At 47.6% G+C, this 21703-nt stretch overlaps 1 protein-coding gene across 1 annotated transcript in view; it reads left to right on the forward strand.

Moving 5' to 3' along the window:
- Positions 1 to 21703, forward strand: part of PATJ (PATJ crumbs cell polarity complex component) — a 254691-nt gene that overhangs the window by 222914 nt on the left and 10074 nt on the right. Inside the window, 5 exon segments of the mRNA XM_038752385.1 lie at positions 3727 to 3844; positions 7988 to 8025; positions 9991 to 10113; positions 12884 to 12988; positions 19756 to 19862. Coding sequence (XP_038608313.1) covers positions 3727 to 3844; positions 7988 to 8025; positions 9991 to 10113; positions 12884 to 12988; positions 19756 to 19862 — 491 coding nt within the window.

Below are 21703 nucleotides of genomic sequence, written 5' to 3' on the forward strand. Positions count from 1 at the left end.
TCCCCCCGCGCCTCTCTCCACACACACACAAACGACGCCCGCCGGCGGCTGCCTGGACGTCCCGGTGTTGATGAGAAAAAACATCTGGCGGCGATTTGACCCTTATTCGCGCCAAATTGTTCTGCCCCTTCAATTAGAGTGGGCTCGCCCAAACGACCTCCTCGCAGCGGGGCGTGGGAGCGCCGCTTCCATTTATCCCATCTCCCGGAGGTGGGGGCCGGCGGGCTCGTAAAACCGTTCCGCTCCCTGGGAAAGGGTTTTGCGAGGCCGGAAGGAGTGCCAAGTTTTTCACGCTCGTTCCGGGGTATTTTTAGTCGCACGATAAGGGTGGGCAGACCCCGCCTGGGGTTGGGCGAGAAGGCCAGAAGCCGCCGTGGCTCTCGCTGGCCCGGCTGAACCCGTCCGGCGAGGCCGCGGAAAGCGGAAATCTGCCCTTCCGCGTCCTAGTAGCTGGAAGAGGAAGGAATTTATTAATTTATATTAACGCCTGTCTCCCCTCTAGACAATAAGCTCGTTGTGGGTAGGCACCGGGATTAGAAAAACTCCCGCAAGGAATCCTAAAGGTGCTATGTCCTTAAAAAAAATTAGGCTCTCCTTTATCGGTCCGATTGACCCAGTTTTGAGAGACAATAGACCGCATAATTTCTGAAGATTTTACTCAGGGATCCATCATCTTCTGCCCCAGCGCTGGCCTTTCGCTCCTGGGCAGGGGGCGGGTGGCGGGGGGGGAAAGCTGGTTCCCATGGACCCCAGTGCCCGGGGACGTGGGGGCTTCAGGCTACGTGACTGCTAATTCTTTGTATTGTACTCTCCAAAGCGCTTAATACAGTGCTCAGCACATCTTCTAGACTGTGAGCCCACTGTTGGGTAGGGACCGTCTCTATGTGTTGCCAACTTGGACTTCCCAAGCGCTTAGTCCAGTGCTCTGCACGCAGTCAGCGCTCAATAAATACGATTGAATGAATGAATGAACGAATAAGGGCTCAATAAACACCATCGATTGAGTGGACCAATATTGTCCGGATATTGAGTCAGACCTGGCATTTCCCTGTCAGGCAGGCAGGGCCGGGAGTGAGAGGAGTGGAGAGCCGATCAGTCAGTCGTATTTATTGAGCGCTGACTGCGTGCAGAGCACTGTACTAAGCACCTAGGAGAGTACACTAGAACAGACACAGTACCCGCCCTCAGCGAGCTGACAGTCCAGAGGGGGAGATGGGCATTAACAGAAATCAATAAACGACAGATATGGACATAAGTGACCGTGAGCCCGCTGTCGGGTAGGGACCGTCTCTATATGTTGCCAACTTGTACTTCCCAAGCGCTTAGTACAGTGGTCTGCACACAGTCAGCGCTCAATAAATACGATTGAATGAATGAATAAGTGCTGTGGGGCTGGGAGGGGAGATGAATAAAGGAAGCAAGTCAGGGCGATGCAGAAGGGAAGGAAAAGAGGGCTTAGGGAAGGCCTCCGTTGGAAATATTAGCAATAATAATGATGATGATGATGGCATTTATTAAACGCTTACTATGTGCAAAGCACTGGTCTAAGCGCTGGGGAGGTTACATTTGCGTAGAGATGATAGTTGAAGCAAAGAGAGTGAATGAGTTCTCCAAGGGCATGGGTGAATATGGAGTAAAGAAAGGGATTGAGAACTTATCCGTGAAGGACTCCCACAGTTAGATGGTGGGAGACAATCAGTCAGTTCTATTTATTGATTACTGTGTATAAAACACAGTCCAAAGTGCTGGCGAGAGTACAGTACAACAGAGTTGGTAATTGAAGTATTTGTTAAGCGCTGACAATGTGCCAGGCACCGTACTAAGCGCTAGGGTGGATACAAGCAAATCAAGTTGGACACAGTCCTTGTCCCATGGGGGGCTCTCGGTCTCTATCCCCATTCTACCGATGAGGTAACTGAGGCCCAGGGAAGTGAAGCGACTTGCCCGAAGCCACACAGCAGGGGAGTGTACAAGCGCTTAGTACAGTGCTCTGCACACAGTAAGCGCTCAATAAATACGATTGAGTGGCGGAGCCGGGATTAAAGCCCATGATCTTCTGACTCTCAGGCCTGGGCTCTAGCCATTAGGTCACACTGCTTCCTGTTAATAACTTGGGCAGAGAAGAGTAGGAGGAAGGCAGTTTTCAGACCAGGGCTTTATTCATTCATTCATTCATTCAGTCGTATTTATTGAGCGCTTACTGTGTGCTGAGCACTGTTGGGTAGGGACTGTCTCTATATGCTGCCAGCTTGTACTTCCCAAGCGCTTAGTACAGTGCTGTGCACACAGTAAGCGCTCGATAAATGCGATTGATTCATTGATTGGGAAGTACAAGTTGGCAACAACTATGTATATGGCAACATTATGTTGCCAACTTGTACTTCCCAAGCGCTTAGGACAGTGCTCTGCACACAGTAAGCGCTCAATAAATACGATTGAGTGGAAAGAACCCGGGCTCTGGAGTCAGAGGTCATGGGTTCAAACCCCGGCTCCGCCACTTGTCAGCTGTGTGACTCTGGGCAAGTCACTTCATTTCTCTGGGCCTCAGTTACCTCATCTGAAAATAGGATTAAAACTGTGAGCCCCACCCCCCCCCTCGCCCCGTGGGACAACCTGATCACCTTGTAACCTCCCCAGCGCTTAGAACAGTGCCTTGCACATAGTAAGTGCTTAATAAATGCCATCATTATTATTATTATTATATAGAGACGGTCCCTACCCATCAGCGGGCTCACAGTCTAGAAGGGGGAGACAGACAACAAAACAAGACATATTAACGAAATAAGATAAATAGAATAAATAGGTACAACTTTTAACTTTCAGCCAGTCCCCCAGGGCAGGGGGGGAGGCTGGGAAGAGCGGAAAGCTGGGTCCCCCGTCCATCGCAGATCCTCTAACTTCAAATTCATCGACAGGAGGGCGGCTTGGGCCCAGAGCTGGGGGAGGCGGGGGTTCGGCTCTTGACAGGCAGCCACACAATCTGGCGTTTGTGTGTCTGTGTGTTTAAGAAAGGTCGGTGTAAGGACACCCTGTATATTACTTCCCTAAGCATCCTCCCAACACCTAGTGTTAGGGGAAGGAGCGTTAGCAGCGAGACAGGCTGGCACCCTGCCCATCAGATGGTGCCAACCTACTGTTGAAGAAACATTTGAAAGGACAGTAGAAGCCCGGCCCATATGCCGTGTTGGCCCCGGTGCCGCAGAAAACACTGTTGTCTCTGTTTTCTCGGAGAGACCGCGGCTCTTGGAAATTCAGGGGCCGAGCCGATTCCCGGCTCGGGACTGACGGAGCTTCAGGAGACTTGGGAATCTCGCCTTCCGGCGGAAAAAACCCGCCGGTTGGCCACGGTTCGGGGCGCAGGATGCGTTCCCCTCGGTCGAACTCCCAACAGCCGGTCCGCTCCTCGAGCTGGGCCTGGCTCACCCGGGGCCGTTCATTCAGTTGATCCGATCGTATTTATTGAGCGCTCACCGAGTGCAGAGCCATTCGAAGCCAAGGCCATTCGAAGTCTGCTGCCGGTTGGCATCGCTTCATTTTTACTATGGCATTTGTTAAGCGCTTACTATGTGCCGGCCGCTGTACTAAACGCTGGGGGGGATACAAGCTCACTTGAGAAAAGCTGGGCACGATGGGGTCACCCAGGGTCATCTTCACCCCTTGTCCTAGGAGTCCCCCGGTCATAACAACAACGATAGGAATCGTAATATTTTTTAATTTCCCTTTCAGACGAGTCAGCACAGCGCCCATGGGAACTTCCATCCTTCCCTCACACCGGTCATCACCAGCCTGCAAAATCTCGTCGGTACCAAGAGGTCCTCGGGAGATTCCTCTCAGAGGAATTCAGGTGATGCCTGACCAGGCCGTTCGGCAAAGCGGTCGTGAAAAGCAAGCATTGCGTTCGGGTCCTGCTTGTGCAGCCGCTTGGGATGGAGTTTTTGGGGGGGGGAAATCGCAGAGGGGGTGACTTGGAGAGAGGTCAGGAGAGAGATCGTTTGTTTGTTTCCAAGAGAAGCCCAAAATCCTGAATTTAAAACTGGGAATTTCATTCCGGCTAGGCCACCCAGCTAATTGGAAGACCAGAATAGCCTTTGGAATAACCCTGCAGAATTCCTTCCGGTCACCAAATACCGTTTGTCACCCCGTGCAAACTATCATTAATTTCTAGTGTATCCTCATTAATTCCTAGTGTATTCTTCAAAAATGGAACGTGGGTCGAGCTACCGGACATCGATCAATCAATTGCATTTACTGAGTGCTTACTGAGTACAGAGCACAGTTCTAAGCGCTTGGGAGAGTCCAGTAGACTAAAGGAGCTTACGTATATCTCCCCTTCCTTTTTCCTTGGATTTATAAATTAGTTTAGAGCTGGTCTTCTCTGCTGGATTGGAAGCCCTTTCAAGGCAGGAAGCGTCGCTAGTAATTCTAGTAATTTGGGTACAGTGCTCTGCACACAGTAAGCGCTCAATAAATACGATTGAATGAATGAATGAATGAAGAATTCTACTTGTACTCTCCCGACTATTTAGTATAGGGCCCTGCCCTCTATAAATGCTATTGAATGATGGTTGAAAATCAGTTATAAGGTACTCAAAGCCACATAAAACCATCTCCTCTTCCTTTTTCCTTGGATTTATAAATTAGTTTAGAGCTGTTCTTCTCCGCTAGATTGGAAGCCCCTTCAAGGCAGGGAGCATCGCTAGTAATTCTAGTAATTTGGGTACGGTGCTCTGCACACAGTAAGCGCTCAATAAATACGATTGAATGAATGAATGAATGAATAATTCTACTTGTACTGTCCCGAGTATTTAGTACAGGGCTCTGCCCCTGATAAATACTATTGAATGGTGGTTGAAAATCAGTTATAAGGTACTCAAAGCCACATAAAAACCTCCTCTTCCTTTTTCCTTGGATTTATAAATTAGTTTAGAGCTGTTCTTCTCCACTAGATTGGAAGCCCCTTCAAGGCAGGGAGCATCGCTAGTAATTCTAGTAATTTGGGTACAGTGCTCTGCACACAGTAAGCGCTCAATAAATACGATTGAATGAATGAGTGAATGAATAATTCTACTTGTACTCTCCCGAGTATTTAGTACAGGACTCTGCCCTCGGTAAATACTGTTGAATGATGGTTGAAAATCAGTTATAAGTACTCAAAGCCACATAAAACCATCTCCTCTTCCTTTTCCCTTGGATTTATAAATTAGTTCAGAGCTGTTCTTCTCCGCTAGATTGGAAGCCCCTTCAAGGCAGGGAGCATCGCTAGTAATTCTAGTAATTTGGGTACAGTGCTCTGCACACAGTAAGCGCTCAATAAATGTGATTGAATGAATGAATGAATGAATAATTCTACTTGTACTCTCCCGAGTATTTAGTACAGGGCTCTGCCCCCGATAAATACTATTGAATGATGGTTGAAAATCAGTTATAAGGTACTCAAAGCCACATAAAACCATCTCCTCTTCCTTTTTCCTTGGATTTATAAATTAGTTTAGAGCTGTTCTTCTCCACTAGATTGGAAGCCCCTTCAAGGCAGGGAGCATCGCTAGTAATTCTAGTAATTTGGGTACAGTGCTCTGCACACAGTAAGCGCTCAATAAATGTGATTGAATGAATGAATGAATGAATAATTCTACTTGTACTCTCCCGAGTATTTAGTACAGGGCTCTGCCCCCGATAAATACTATTGAAGGATGGTTGAAAATCAGTTATAAGGTACTCGAAGCCACATAAAACCATCTCCTCTTCCTTTTTCCTTGGATTTATAAATTAGTTTAGAGCTGTTCTTCTCCGCTAGATTGGAAGCCCCTTCAAGGCAGGGAGCATCGCTAGTAATTCTAGTAATTTGGGTACAGTGCTCTGCACACAGTAAGCGCTCAATAAATACGATTGAATGAATGAATGAATAAATAATTCTACTTGTACTCTCCCGAGTATTTAGTACAGGACTCTGCCCTCGATAAATACTATTGAATGATGGTTGAAAATCAGTTATAAGGTACTCAAAGCCGCATAAAACCATCTCCTCTTCCTTTTTCCTTGGATTTATAAATTAGTTTAGAGCTGTTCTTCTCCGCTAGATTGGAAGCCCCTTCAAGGCAGGGAGCATCACTAGTAATTCTAGTAATTCTAGTAATTTGGGTACAGTGCTCTGCACAAAGTAAGCGCTCATTAAATACGATTGAATGAATGAGTGAATGAATAATTCTACTTGTACTCTCCCGAGTATTTAGTACAGGACTCTGCCCTCGATAAATACTGTTGAATGATGGTTGAAAATCAGTTATAAGGTACTCAAGGCCACATAAAACCTTCGACACTCATGCGTAATTATTTATTCTGACTCATCCCGTAAATATTGGCATTTCTTTCTCTGCTGTTAGAGCGCAAGTTCCCTGTGGGAAGCAAATGTGTCCCTTCTTTCATTCAGTCGTATTTATTGAGCGCTTACTGTGTGCAGAGCACTGGACTAAGCGCTTGGGAAGTACAAGTCGGCAACATCTAGAGACGGTCCCTACCCAACAACGGGCTCACAGTCTAGAAGGGGGAGACAGACAACAAAACAAAACATGTGGACAGGTGTCAAGTAATCAGAATAGATAGAAATAAAGCTAGATACGCATCATGAGCAAAATAAATAGAATAGTAAATATGTACAAGTAAAATAGAGTAATAAATCTGTACAAACATGTATACACTACTATATGTATATGTATATATACATATATGTGTGTATATAAGAGAAGCAGCGTGGCTCAGTGGAAAGAGCCCGGGCTTTGGAGTCAGAGGTCATGGGTTCAAATCCCAGCTCTGCCAACTGTCAGCCGTGGGACTCTGGGCAAGTCACTTCACTTCTCTGGGCCTCAGTTGCCTCATCTGTAAAATGGGGATTAGAACTGTGAGCCCCCTGTGGGACAACCTGATCACCTTGTAGCCTCCCCAGCTCTTAGAGCAGTGCTTTGCACATAGTAAGCGCTTAACAAATACCATTATATATATATATAACAAATACCATTATTATTATATTGTTTATATATTGTGTATATTTATATATTGTTATATATAAATAACAAATACCATTATTATATATTATATTGATTATTGATTAATATAACAATATTATTATATTATAATCACCATTATACATAATATGTTATTATTTTATAGTTACCATTATATTACAATTGCCATTATTACTTAATGTATTAATTATTAAATATATTGCTATATTAGTATATATTAATATGCTATATATGAAATAATAATGGTATTTGTCATTTATATATGACAATATATTTGTTATGGATAGCAAATGCCGTTATTATTATATATTAATATATTAATATGCTATATATATGATAATAATAGTATTTGTTATTTATATATGACAATATATTATGAATAACAGGTACCATTATTATATATTAATATATGTTAATATATTTATATATCATATATGATAATGATGGTATTTGTTGTTTATATATAACAATATATAAATATACACAAGATATAAACAATATAATAATAATGGTATTTGTTATATATATATATATAATAATAATGGTATTTGTATATGATGGTATACAAACATATATACACTACTGGAGGGAGAGGACACAACTGCTATAATGGGCATGTTGGTCGTTAATTCAATCAAAAAAGATGGATGTCTGGTCCAAAATGCCACTGCTGGCCCTCCTCCATGCCTTCGAGCGGCGCATTATTCCGTCGTCATGGGGACAACCCTCCCCTCCATCCCAGCGGGCCCAGTGGTTGCCAACTCCCCAGGTGACGGCACACAGACCCCCCCAAAAATTTAGGGGACACAGCCCCGGGACGTATTAACAAAATAAAATAAATAGAATACAATCGAATTCGTTCTTGAAAGTGGCGGGTGGGGGGAAGACCCTCCCCGGCCGCCAATTTTCTCTCTCCATTCTCTCATCTCTTCATTCGGAAAGGTAACTGCGTGCCTCTGTGTTTCCAGGCGCCGATACGGGCCCGAGGACCGTGGAGATAACGAGGGTGAGTTGGTGATTTCGCCGTGGTCCCCTCCCCGCCAGCTGTTCATTGGCAGCGTGGCTCAGTGGAAAGAGCCCGGGCTTGGGAGTCCGAGGTCATGGGTTCCAATCCCGGCTCCGCCGCTTGTCTGCTGTGTGACTCGGGGCAAGTCACTTCACTTCTCTGGGCCTCAGTTCCCTCATCTGGAAAATGGGGATGAAGACTGTGAGCCCCGCCATGGGACAACCTGATCACTTTATATCCCCCCCAGCGCTTAGAACAGGGCTTTGCACATAGTCTCCCTCGTCCCCCTCTCCATCCCCCCATCTTACCTCCTTCCCTTCCCCACAGCACCTGTATATAGGTATATATGTTTGTGCATATTTATTACTCTATTTTACCTGTACATATCTATTCTGTTTATTTTATTTTGTTAGTTTGGTTTTGTTCTCTGTCTCCCCCTTTTAGACTGTTAGCCCACTGTTGGTTAGGGACTGTCTCTATATGTTGCCAACTTGTACTTCCCAAGCGCTTAGTACAGTGCTCTGCACACAGTAAGCGCTCAATAAATACGATTGATTGATTGATTGATAGTAAGCGCTTAAGAAATGCCATCATTATTATTGGCAACGTTTTCGGCGTCCAAATCGGCCGTGCTGTGACTTCCTCCAGAGTATACGTGCTTCCCTTCTCCCCCTTCTAGATTGTGAGCCCACTGTTGGGTAGGGACCGTCTCTGTATGTTGCCAACTTGGACTTCCCAAGCACTTAGTACAGTGCTCTGCACACAGTAAGCGCTCAATAAATATGATTGATTGATTGATTCCCTCCCACCCACCCCCACCCAGACAGGAAATGGAAGTATCCACAGCGCGGCTTCTGGATGACCCTCTGCCACCCCGTCGGGGGCGGCTGGGCACCTCAAGCTCCACGGTGATGGTGCAGATAATAATAATAGTACTAATAATAATAATAATAATAATGTTGGTATTTGTTAAGCGCTTACTATGTGCCAAGCACTGTTCTAAGCGCTGGGGTAGATACAAGGTAATCAGGTTGCCCCAGGTGGGGCTCACAGTCTTCATCCCCAAACTCAAAGAGAAGCAGCGTGGCTCAATGGAAAGAGCCCGGGCTTTGGAGTCAGAGGTCATGGGTTCAAATCCTGGCTCTGCCAACTGTCAGCTGTGTGACTTTGGGCAAGTCACTTAACTTCTCTGTGCCTCAGTTACCTCATCTGTAAAATGGGGATTAAGGCTGTGAGCCCCCCGTGGGACAACCTGATCACCTTGTAACCTCCCCAGCGCTTAGAACAGTGCTTTGCACATAGTAAGCGCTTAATAAATGTCATTATTATTATTATTATTATTATCCCCATTTTACAGAGGAGGGAATTGAGGCCCAGAGAAGTGAAGTGACTTGCCCAAGGTCACACAGCTGACAAGTGGCAGAGCCGGGATTAGAACCCACGACCTCTAAGGTAAGGTAAGACGGGGGTAGGAGGGGGCTCAGTCTGGGAAGGCCTCCTGGAGGAGGTGAGCTCTCAGTAGGGCCTTGAAGGGAGGAAGAGAGCTAGCTTGGCGGATGGGCAGAGGGATTGGGGGCATTCCGGGCCCGGGGGAGGACGTGGGCCGGGGGTCGACAGCGGGACGGGTGAGAACGAGGCCCGGTGAGGAGATTAGCGGCAGAGGAGCGGAGGGTGCGGGCTGCCATGGAGAAGGAGAGAAGGGAGGGGAGGTAGGAGGGGGCGAGGGGATGGATGGACAGCCTGGAAGCCCAGGGTGAGGAGTCCGTCAGCAGTGGTACTCGCTGCATCCATCCTGGTTCCCTTCCCCTCCCCAGGCCGGGATGGGAGGTCGGAGGACTCCAGGAGTCTGGGCTCAGCTCGTGCGGTCGTCTCCTAAGGTCAGGGCTCGTTCTACCTCAGGCCCCGCCACAGCTGAGGTCTCCCATCCGGCGTCGGACGTGATGGCCGTGTTTTCCTTCTCCTTAGGGCCCCAGTGACGCTCTGGGCATCAGCATCGCCGGGGGGAAGGGGAGCCCTCTAGGAGACATCCCCATCTTTATCGCTATGATCCAGGTCAGCGGAGTGGCCGCCCGCACGCACAAACTCAAAGTAAGTGAACGGCGGCGGGGGGAACAGAGAGCACCCTCATTCATTCATTCATTCAGTCGTATTTATTGAGCGCTTACTGAGTGCGGAGCACTGTGCTAAGCGCTTGGGAAGTACAAGTTGGCAACATATAGAGACGGTCCCTACCCAACAGTGGGCCCTCCGGGCCCTTCGCCTCACAGCCCAGACCTTCACTTTCGCGTGGACAAGCTGTTCGGGGGAACCGGATTATCATCATCATCATCATCGTCAATCGTATTTATTGAGCGCTTACTATGTGCAGAGCACTGTACTAAGCGCTTGGGAAGGACAAATTGGCAACATATAGAGACAGTCCCTACCCAACAGTGGGCTCACAGTCTAAAAGGGGGAGACAGAGAACGAAACCAAACATACTAACAAAATAAAATAAATAGAATAGATATGGACAAGTAAAATAAATAAATAAATAAACAGAGTAATAAATATGTACAAACATATAGCCATATATACAGGTGCTGTGGGGAAGGGAAGGAGGTAAGATGGGGGGGATGGAGAGGGGGACGAGGGGGAGAGGAAGGAAGGGGCTCAGTCTGGGAAGGCCTCCTATCATCATCATCAATCGTATTTAATGAGCGCTTACTATGTGCAGAGCACTGTACTAAGCGCTTAAGCACTCCTATGCGGCGACTTGCGCTGAACCCCGATTTCCATTGGGTCTGTAGAATAACTACAGTGTTTGCTAGGCGCTCACTCTGTACCTGAGCGCTGGGCTACCCACCGGAGAGGTTGCCTGCTCCGCCCGGGGCTCACGGGAAGGAGCGCGGGACTCTTCTCCCCATTTTACAGATGAGAACTTGGAGGCCCAGTCTGGTGAAGCGTCTCAATTGTAGTCACACAGCAGCCCAGGGGCAGAGTCGGGACTAGACCTCCACGTTCTTTCCACCGGGCCTCGCGGCATCCAGCCTCAAAACCTTGGGCAAGCCACTTCACTTCTCTGTGCCTCAGTTACCTCATCTGTAAAATGGGGATTAAGACTGCCAGCCCCCCATGGGACAGCTGGTCAACTTGTATCCTCCCCAGCGCTTAGAACAGTACCTATTGGGTAGGGACTGTCTCTATATGTTGCCAACTTGTACTTCCCGAGCGCTTAGTATAGTGTCCTGCACACAGTAAGCGCTCAATAAATACGATTGATGATGATGATGTAGTAAGCGCTTAACAAATACCAACATTATGATGATGATGATGGTGCTTATCTGAAACCTCGATCAGTTTGTTTTTTTAATGGCATTTGTTAAGCACTTACTATGTATGGGGCACTGTACTAAGCGCCAGGGTAGATATGAGCTAATCAGGTTGGACCATGAGTCCCACATGGGGCTCACGGTCGTAATTCTCATTTTCCAGATGAGTTAACTGAGGCCCAGAGAAGCGAAGTGACATGTCCGAAGTCACACAGCAGGCGTGAGGTGGAGCCGGGATTAGAACCCATGGCTCCTAGGCCTGTGCTCTATCCCCTGGCCCACACTGCCTCTCGATTATCATCATCATCATCAATCGTATTTATTGAGTGCTTACTGTGTGCAGAGCACTGTACTAAGCGCTTGGGAAGTCCAAATTGGCAACATATAGAGACAGTCCCTGCCCAACAGTGGGCTCACAGTCTAAAAGGGGGAGAGATTATACCCAAGTCCCCTCTCTGCGAGGAATAAATTGGATTCCTGTGCCATGTTTCATATTCACTTTTAACCCCAGGTGCAATGTGGTCTAACTGGATGATGATGATAACAGTGGTGTTTACCGAGTGCTTACTGTACTAAGCGCTGGGTAGATAGAAGGTAATCAATCAATCGTATTTATTGAGCGCTTACTGTGTGCAGAGCACTGTACTAAGCGCTTGGGATGTACAAGCTGACAACACATAGAGACAGTCCCTACCCAACAGTGGGCTCACAGTCTAGAAGGGGGAGACAGAGAACAAAACCAAACGTACTAACAAAATAAAATAAATAGAATAGATAGGTAATCAGACACAATCCCTGACCCTTGTGGTGGTCACAGTCTAAGCTTCTTTCCCAAAGAACTCCCCAAATATATATATGTATATATTTTTGTACATATTTATTACTCTGTTTATTTATTTTACCTGTACATATCTATTCTATTTATTTTATTTTGTTCGTATGTTTGGTTTTGTTCTCTGTCTCCCCTTTTAGACTGTGAGCCCACTGTTGGGTAGGGACTGTCTCTATGTGTTGCCAATTTGTACTTCCCAAGCGCTCAGTACAGTGCTCTGCACATAGTAAGCGCTCAATAAATACGATTGATGATGATGATGATGATATCCCTTCCATTTTCCTAGAGCCCCTCAATTCCTTCAGAGTCACCAAGAAAAACAGAGCTGAGGGGTTTGGCCTTGGCTGTGTGGATTTTGTCCGGCAGCTATTTTGAACACCCCGCTTTTTGGCGACCGTTCGGGGGGTGGTGTCCCAATTACCAAAAGCCCCCAGCCTGCTCTCCCTGCCATTTGTTAACAAATGCCAACATTATTATTATTAACATTAGTATTATTTTTCCCGACGCCAGATTATTCAGTCACCAAAGACGACCCCGTTCTGGGGCCGCCGTCGGTTTAGGAATCATTCACCTCCCTGTTCCTCCTTCTCCTCCCGGAGCTCAAGGGGCTTTCAGATTCCCCACAAAGGCCGCACCCGGCTGGGCTTCCCGGCGCGTTTTCCCGCACGCTTCTCGGATCGAATTTTCCTTCACGGTGGGAATCTCGCCCTCCCAGGTCGGAGATCGGATCGTCAGCATCAACGGGCAACTTGTGGACGGGCTGTCTCACGCCGATGTGGTTCACCTCCTAAAGAACGCCTACGGAAGCATCGTCCTGCAGGTACGGTGATGGATGAGAGGGGAGCCCACTACTCAGAGTAGATAATCAATCAATCATATTTGTTGAGCGCTTACTATGTGCAGAGCACTGTACTAAGCGCTTGGGAAGTACAAATTGGCAACACACAATAAGATAAGTAGGGAGCAGAAAAGATAGAGCGCGGCTGACGGTCGTTAGTGTGGCCCAGAAGGATGAATTAGGCAGGGGGATAGCAAGAAATTATTATTTTTATTCAGAAATTCTTGACTGCCACCCAGTCGGGCGGGGAGCACGATTTTCTGGAAAACAGATCAAGGGGAGGAAAATGACTCTTTGCCACACTTGATAAATCAACACACGGCTGGCTCTTGGCTCCTGCAAATCGTTCATACACCCAGGTTCGCTCGTCGGAGTAGGGAATGATTTCTTTTTTTTCTTTTTTTTTAATTGGCATTTGTTAAGCGCTTACGATGTGCAAAGCACTGTTCTAAGCGCTGGGGAGGATGCAGGGTGATCAGGTTGTCCCACGGGGGCTCACAGTCTTAATCCCCATTTTACGGATGAGGTAACTGAGGCCCAGAGAAGTTAAGTGAATGTGGCAGAGTCGGGATTCGAACCCATGACCTCTGACTCCAAAGCCCGGGCTCTTTCCACTGAGCCACGCTGCTTCTTTTCTTCTGCCCCCAGGCTGTGACTGAGATGTCCAAAGTATTCATTCCCTTTCTCCTCCTCATTTTTTATTTTTGGGACGGGGGGACAGGGGAGGATAGTTGTTAAGCGATTACTATGTGTCAAACACCGCTTTAAGAACTGGGGTACAAGTTAATTAGACACAGTCCCCGTCCTATTTAATAATAATAGTTGTGGTATTTATTAAGTGCTTACTACGTGCCAGGCACTGTATTAACAGCTGGGGTAGATACAAGGTGATTGGGTTGGACGGTCCCTATCCCACGTGGGGCTCACAGCCTTAATCCCCATTTTACAGATGAGGTAACCGAGGCCCAGAGAAGTGAAGTGACTTGTCCAAAGTCGTACAGCAGACAAGTGGTGGAGTCAGGATTAGAACTCAGGTCCTTCTGACACCCAAACCTGTGATTTATCCACTAGGTCATGTTGCTTCCAACTTGTACTTCCCAAGCGCTTAGTACAGTGCTCTGCACACAGTAAGCGCTCAATAAATACGATTGATTGATTCTCTTCCCTTTCCTCCCCGTTTCCTCTCTTTTCTCAAGGGAAGAAATAGATTGTAGAGTCATTTAGCCTTCCTTTTTTTTTTTAACCTCTGGATGCTCGGCATTTTCCCATGTCTCCTAAAATGCAGACTTTGGATTGATACGCAAAAGCTGGTGTATCGTAAGCGTGGCTCGGTGGAAAGAGCCCGGGCTTTGGAGTCAGAGGTCATTGGTTCAAATCCCGGCTCCGCCACTTGTCAGCTGTGTGACCTTGGGCAAGTTACTTCACTTCTCTGTGCCTCCGTTACCTCATCTGTAAAATGGGGATTACGACTGTGAGCCCCATGTGGGACAACCTGATCACCTTGTAAACTCCCCAGCGCTTAGAGCAGTGCTTTGCACATAGTAAGTGCTTAATAAATGTCATTATTATTATTATTATCAATGTAAGCGGGGGGCTGTTAAAAGTCCTGTATCTCACCAGATCTCATCAGAAGCAGAATAAGCCTTTCCCAGGTTAAAACATTACAAGGAAAAGGCAGATTTTCTGTGTGTGCATCTAGTAGATTCGATGGAAAGCGAGTTTCCTTGGAGCAACTAATCAATCAATCAATCAGTCGTATTTATTGAGCGCTTACTGTGTGCAGAGCACTGTACTAAGCGCTTGGGAAGGACAAGTTGGCAACATATAGAGACGGTCCCTACCCAACAGTGGGCTCACAGTCTAAAAGGGGGAGACAGAGATCCATCATACCTCTTCATTCATTCATTCAGTTCATTCAGTCGTATTTACTGAGCGCTTACTGTGTGCAGGGCGCTGTACTAAGCGCTTGTGAAGTACAATTCGGCAACATATAGAGATGGTCGCTACCCAACAATGGGCTCACAGTCTAGAAAGGGGAGACAGACGACAAAACAAAACACGTGGACGGGTGTCAAGTCGTCAGAACAAATAGAATTAAAGCTAAATGAGCTCCTTGCGGGCAGGGAACGTGTCTACGACCTCTGTTATATTGGAGTCTCCCAAGCACTTAGTACAGTACAGTACTCTGCACACAGTAAGCGCTCTATAAATATAATAATGGTGGTATTTGTTAAGCGCTTCCCATGGCCAAGCACTGTTCTAAGCGCTAATCGATTGGAATATGATGGATTGATGGTCGTGGTCAGACCTGCTGGTACGAAAACCACATAGTAAGCGCACATAGTAAGCGCTCAATAAATACGATTGATGATCCCTGTAGGCGAAGCGAGGGCAAATGACCAAATGGCTGCTAGTCTAAGATGCATCTGGGAAATTAAAGTCAAAGCAAGTCCCCGCCTCCCCCTCAGCACCTCAATCATGGACTGCTAACTGCGTGCAAAGCACTGTACTAAGCACTTGGGAGACGACACTGCAACGGAGTTGGAAGCCGCATTCCCTTCCCACAGGGAGGACTGTAAACCCGGACCCCAGCAGAAGCAAGGACTTTTTTCGTCGATCTTCGGATCATTGATGATGAGGACGATGACAATATCTGTTAAGCGCTTACTATGTGCCAAGCACTGTTCTTAGCTCTGGAGTCGATACAAGGTCATCAGGTTGTCCCACATGGGGCTCACAGTCTCAATCCCCATTTTAATAATAATAATAATGGCATTTGTTAAGCACTTACTACGTGCGAAGCACTGGTCTAAGCGCTGGGGAGGATACAAGGTGATGAGGTTGTCCCGCGTGGGGCTCACAGTTTTCATCCCCATTTTACAGATGAGGTAACTGAAGCGCAGAGAAGTTAAGTGACTTGCCCAAAGTCACGCAGCCGACAAGCGGAGGAGCCGGGATTTGAACCCACGACCTCTGACTCCCAAGCCCGGGCTCTTTCCACTGAGCCACGCTGCTGAGATGAGGGAACTGAGGCCCAGAGAAGTGAAATCAATCAATCAATCAATCGTATTTATTGAGCGCTTCCTGTGTGCAGAGCACTGGACTAAGCGCTTGGGAAGTCCAAGTTGGCAACATATAGAGACAGTCCCTACCCAACAGTGGGCTCACAGTCTAGAAATGATTTGCCCAAGGTCACACAGCAGACAAGCGGCAGAGCCGGGATTAGAACCCACGACCTCTGACTCCCAAGCCATGCTGTTTCTCGTTCTGTCTCTGCCCTCTCCCCCCATTTCCCCTGTGTTCAAATAAGGGATTAACAATAATAATAATAATAATAATATCGGTATTTGTTAAGCGCTTACTATGTGCAAAGCGCTGGGGGGGATACAAGGTGATCACAGTCTTAATCTCCATTTTACTGATGAGGGAACTGAGGCCCAGGGAAGTTAAGTGACTCGCCCCAAGTCACACAGCTGACAAGTGGCGGAGCCGGGATTGGAACCCAGGTCCTTCCGATTCCCAGGCCCGAGCTCTAGCCACTGGGCCACGCTGCTTCCCTTTGGACTTTGGGAAATTGAAAATAAGAGAACGCCAAATCCTTTAATCTGACTCAAGCCCTGAATTCTGTTTCACTGAAAGGCAGGTCACAGAAACGGCCTGGTCATCCTCCCTGTGCTGCCATTAAATAATTCTATATATTATCAAGTTAAACAGCCTCCTGGCTACCTGCTGGGAGAGGTCAGATAATTATGTTCACTGGCGTGGAGAAATCATATTATCAAATATATCCTCACAAGGAATCTTCGACTGCCGCTTGCCTGGGGGAGATTAGCGTCTCAGGGGGTGGACGGGTATCGTCTCCGGGAGCATCTCTCTCCAATTTAATCTGCCTTGTGCAGGTGGCGAAATGAGATAAAAATAAGCTTTTTTTCCCCCGCCAGGGTGTTGAACTCTGATATATTTCTGGCGGCCAGCTGCAGATTTGTAAATACGGAATCCTCGTCGCCCGGTGTGGGGAAGAGCCGGAAAAGTTTCCGCGGTCTTTCTTCCCTAGCAGATGTGGGGGGGTTTGGCGTTTCCCTCCCTGGTTCAGATCCTTCCTTTGTGGGTCCGCTCCTGCGGATCTTCGGGGTGTTGAAAGGTTGAAATCAATCAATCAATCAATCGTATTTATTGAGCGCTTACTGTGTGCAGAGCACTGTACTAAGCACTTGGGAAGTACAAGTTGGCAACATATAGGGACGGTCCCTACCCAACAGTGGGCTCACAGTCTAGAAACCGAACATTGCAGGTTCACTTTGAAACCCCGCCATCCATTCATTCATTCATTCATTCATTCATTCAATCGTATTTATTGAGTGCTTACTATGTGCAGAGCACTGTACTAAACGCTTCGGAAGTGCAGGTTGGCAACATATAGAGACAGTCCCTACCCAACAGTGGGCTCACAGTCCAGTCCCGGGGGGTGGAGAGCCAGGTGGAAAAATGGATGTGAGATAGAGCCGCGTGGCTCAGTGGAAAGAGCCCGGGCTTTGGAGTCGGAGGTCATGGGTTCAAATTCCGGCTCCGCCAACTGTCAGCTGTGTGACTTTGGGCAAGTCACTTCACTTCTCTGGCCTCGTTCCCTCATCTGGAAAATGGAGATTAAAACTGTGACCCCCCCGTGGGACAACCTGGTCACCTTGTAACCTACCCAGCGCTTAGAACGGTAAGCGCTTAACAAATACCATCATCATTATTATTATTATTATTATTATTATTACTAAGTGCTCAGGGGGAGTACAACAGGACAGTAAACAGACTCATTCCCTGCTCACAACGAGCTCTTGTTGAGCCCCTCCTACGCTGCTGCGGGTATCGTTGAGTGTTCAGTTTCTGTTCATTCGAACATTCATTCGGTCGTATTAATCGAGCACTTATTGTCTCCCGTTGCTGCGTCGGTGTGGCATCTATGCATTTCGGATGTACGGCGCACTTAAAATTGCACCAGGCCTCAAGTTGTTGCTCCAGTCTGTGGTTAGAACATTTCAACACCGTACGTCGGTCTGAAAACAGCGAGGCATAGGGTCAGGAAAAGAACCACAAAACAGTTGGGTTATTATCTTCAGGACCCCCACGTTCTAAGAGAAGACAGGTGGATATGAAGTATTTGTCGGTTTCCAAAAGGGCAGTGACCCTGTCTTGTATGCTGTTACTAATAATGGCAATAATAATAATAATGATGGCATTTATTAAGCGCTTACTATGTGCAAAGCAGCGTGGCTAGAGAAGCAGCGTGGTTAGAGAAGCAGCGTGGCTCAGTGGAAAGAGCCCGGGCTTTGGAGTCAGAGGTCATGGGTTCGAATCCTGGCTCCACCACAAGTCTGCCGTGTGACCTTGGGCAAGTCACTTAACTTCCCTGAGCCTCAGTTACCTCATCTGTAAAAATGGGGATTAAGACTGTGAGCCCCACGTGGGACAACTTGATCACATTGTATCCCCCCCAGCGCTTAGAACAGTGCTTTGCACATAGTAAGCGCTTAACAAATGCCATTATTATCTTTTAGACTGTGAGCCCACTGTCGGGTAGGGACTGTCTCTATATGTTGCCAAATTGTACTTCCCAAGCGCTTAGTACAGTGCTCTGCACACAGTAAGCGCTCAATAAATACGATTGATGATGATGCAAAGCACCGTTCCAAGCGCAGGGGAGGTTACAAGGTGATCAGGTTGTCCCACGGGGGGCTCACAGTCTTCATCCCCATTTTCCAGATGAGGTCACTGAGGCCCAGAGAAGTGAAGTGACTTGCCCAAAGTCACACAGCTGACAGTTGGCAGAGCTGGGATTTGAACCCGTGACCTCTGACTCCAAAGCCCGGGCTCTTTCCACTGAGCCACGCTGCTTCTCAATACTTATGGTACTTGTTAAGTGATGTGCTAAGCACTGATCAAAGCCCTGGGGTAGGTACCAGCTGGGTCAGATTGGACACAGTCCCTGTCCCACATGAGGCTCCCAGTCTTCATCCCCATTTTCCGGGTGAGGGAACTGAGACCCAGAAAAGTGAAGTGATTTGCCCAAGGTCACACAGCAGACAAGTGGCGGAACTGGGATTAGAACCCATTCATTCATTCATTCATTTGTATTTATTGAGCGCTTACTGTGTGCAGAGCACTGTACTAAGCGCTTGGGAAGTACAAGTTGGCAACATATAGAGCATGGCTCAGTGGAAAGAGCCCGGGCTTTGGAGTCAGTCCCTACCCAACAGTGGGAATAAATATGTACAAACATATATACATATATACAGGTGCTGTGGGGAAGGGAAGGAGGTAAGATGGGGGGGATGGCACCTCGACTGTGAGCCCACTGTTGGGTAGGGACCGTCTCTATATGTTGCCAACTTGGACTTTCCAAGCGCTTAATACAGTGCTCTGCACACAGTAAGCGCTCAATAAATACGATTGAATGAATGAATGAATGAACTAGACCACACAGCTTACTGGTTAAGAGTGGCACTCCAATCCTCTTAGCTGTTCCCCATCACCGACCACAAGCCTGTGAGACGGTCCAAATCCTGCACACTCTCCTGTGGGAACCAATGCGCTGCACATAGTAAGCGCTTAATAAATGCCATTAAAAAAAAATATATTCTCATCGCCCTATGGGTACAAAAAGTGCTTCATCTTGTCGGTTTCAACGCGGCCTGCCCGCCCTGCCGAGTGGTGCACGGGCTGGTGATCTCAGTTTGAAGTTTCTCCAATTTTATTTTCAGGTCGTGGCAGATACCAACATCAGCGCCATAGCCACCCAGTTGGAGAGCATGTCTGGGGGCTGCCACCTAACTCCCCCCGTCACCGAACGGCGCCCGGAAGAGCCCGGGTAAGTCCCCCCGACCCGACACGGGACGGGGCGACGTCTCGGCGTCAGACCTGCCAAGCTGAGCGCGGGGCTCTCGGGGTGGGAGGGCCAAGCGAGTGAATTTCAGACCAAAACTCTCAATCAATCAATCGTATTTATTGAGCGCTTACTGTGCGCAGAGCACTGTACTAAGCGCTTGGGAAGTCCAAGTTGGCAACATATAGAGACGGTCCCTACCCAACAGTGGGCTCACAGTCTAGAAGGGGGAGACAGAGAACAAAACAAAACATGTTAACAAAATAAAATCAATAGAATAGATATGTACAAGTAAAATAAATAGAGTAATAATAATAATAATGGCATTTATTAAGTGCTTACTATGTGCAAAGCACTGTTCTAAGCACTGGGGGGATACAAGGTGATCAGGTTGTCCCACGGGGGGCTCACAGTCAATCCCCATTTTACAGATGAGGGAACTGAGGCACAGAGAAGTTAAGTGACTTGCCCAAAGTCACACAGCTGACAGTTGGCGGAGCCGGGATTTGAACCCATGAACACTGACTCCGAAGCCCGGGCTCTTTCCACTGCGCCACGCTGCTTCTCTAGTACATACGTATATACGTACAAACATATATACATATATACAGATAACTCTCCTCCCACCCCACCCAAAAACACACATTTTCCATCCCTCCAGAGGAGACACTGATACGTCATCTCCTTTCTTAGCATTTTCCCGGTGTCCGTATTGCACGCTTCATTTTTCCAAAGCGCTCTCGCCTCGGCTCATTCGTTCCTCAGAACACCCCTGCGAGCCAAGTATTATCATCCCCATTTCATAGAGGAGGAACTGAGGCCCGGGTTGGTGACGTGACTGGCCCAGGGTCATCCAGCGCTCAGAACAGTGCTTTGCACGTAGTAAGCGCTTAATAAATGCCACCATTATTATTATTATTATTATCCAGCAGGCCGGGCAGAGCCGGGACTAGAGCCCGGATTTCCGGACGCATCGCTCCCTGCTCTGTCCTCTGGTCCCTAACTGCTTTCCTCTGCACAAAGTAAGCGCTCAATAAATACGAGTGATTGATTGATTGATTTCCCAGTCCTCTGTCGGAACTCACTCCTCTGCCTTAGGATGTGTGTAAATAGTCATCGTGGAACTTGTTAAGCGCTTACTATGTGCCAAACACCATACTAAGAGCCGGGATAGAGAGCAGAAGCAGAACTGTCAGAGTCCCTCTCCCTCCTGGGGCTCCCCAGGCAAAAAGGGAAGGAGACTAGGTGTTGTATCCCTATTTTACAAATGAGAAACCGAGGCTCAGAGAAATTTAATGACTCACCCAAAGCGAGTGACAGAGCCATGATTAGAACCCAGGTCCCCCGGCTTCCAAATCCGGGCCGTTTCCGTTAATCCAGTCTGCTTCCTTCAGGAAGTATTGATGTGTGTTTCAGGGCCCAGCTGGAGCAGAAGACAGAAATTCCAAAAGCCCTTTATTTTATTTTTATTTTTGCAATGGCATTTGTTAAACGATTCCATGTGCCAGACGCTGTACTGAGCGCCGGGATAGAGACAAGCTAATCAGGTTAGACACAGTGAAGCCCCACACGGGGCTCACGGTCTTAAAATCCCCGTTTTCCAGACGAAGTCACTGAGGCCCAGAGAAGTGAAGCGACTTGCCCGCGGTCGCACAGCAGACGAGCGGCGGAGCCGAGATTAGAACCCAGCTCCTTCTGACTCCGGGGCCCAGGTTCTACGCTCGAGGCCACGCTGCTTCTCTGATTGACTCCATAATTCGCAGCTGCTGTGTTCGGTCAGGAACCTCTCATCGAAGCAGATTCGATGCCATAGAGCCCATCTGTCA

The sequence above is a fragment of the Tachyglossus aculeatus genome, chromosome 10, assembly GCF_015852505.1.
Source record: "Tachyglossus aculeatus isolate mTacAcu1 chromosome 10, mTacAcu1.pri, whole genome shotgun sequence".
NCBI lineage: Eukaryota > Metazoa > Chordata > Mammalia > Monotremata > Tachyglossidae > Tachyglossus > Tachyglossus aculeatus.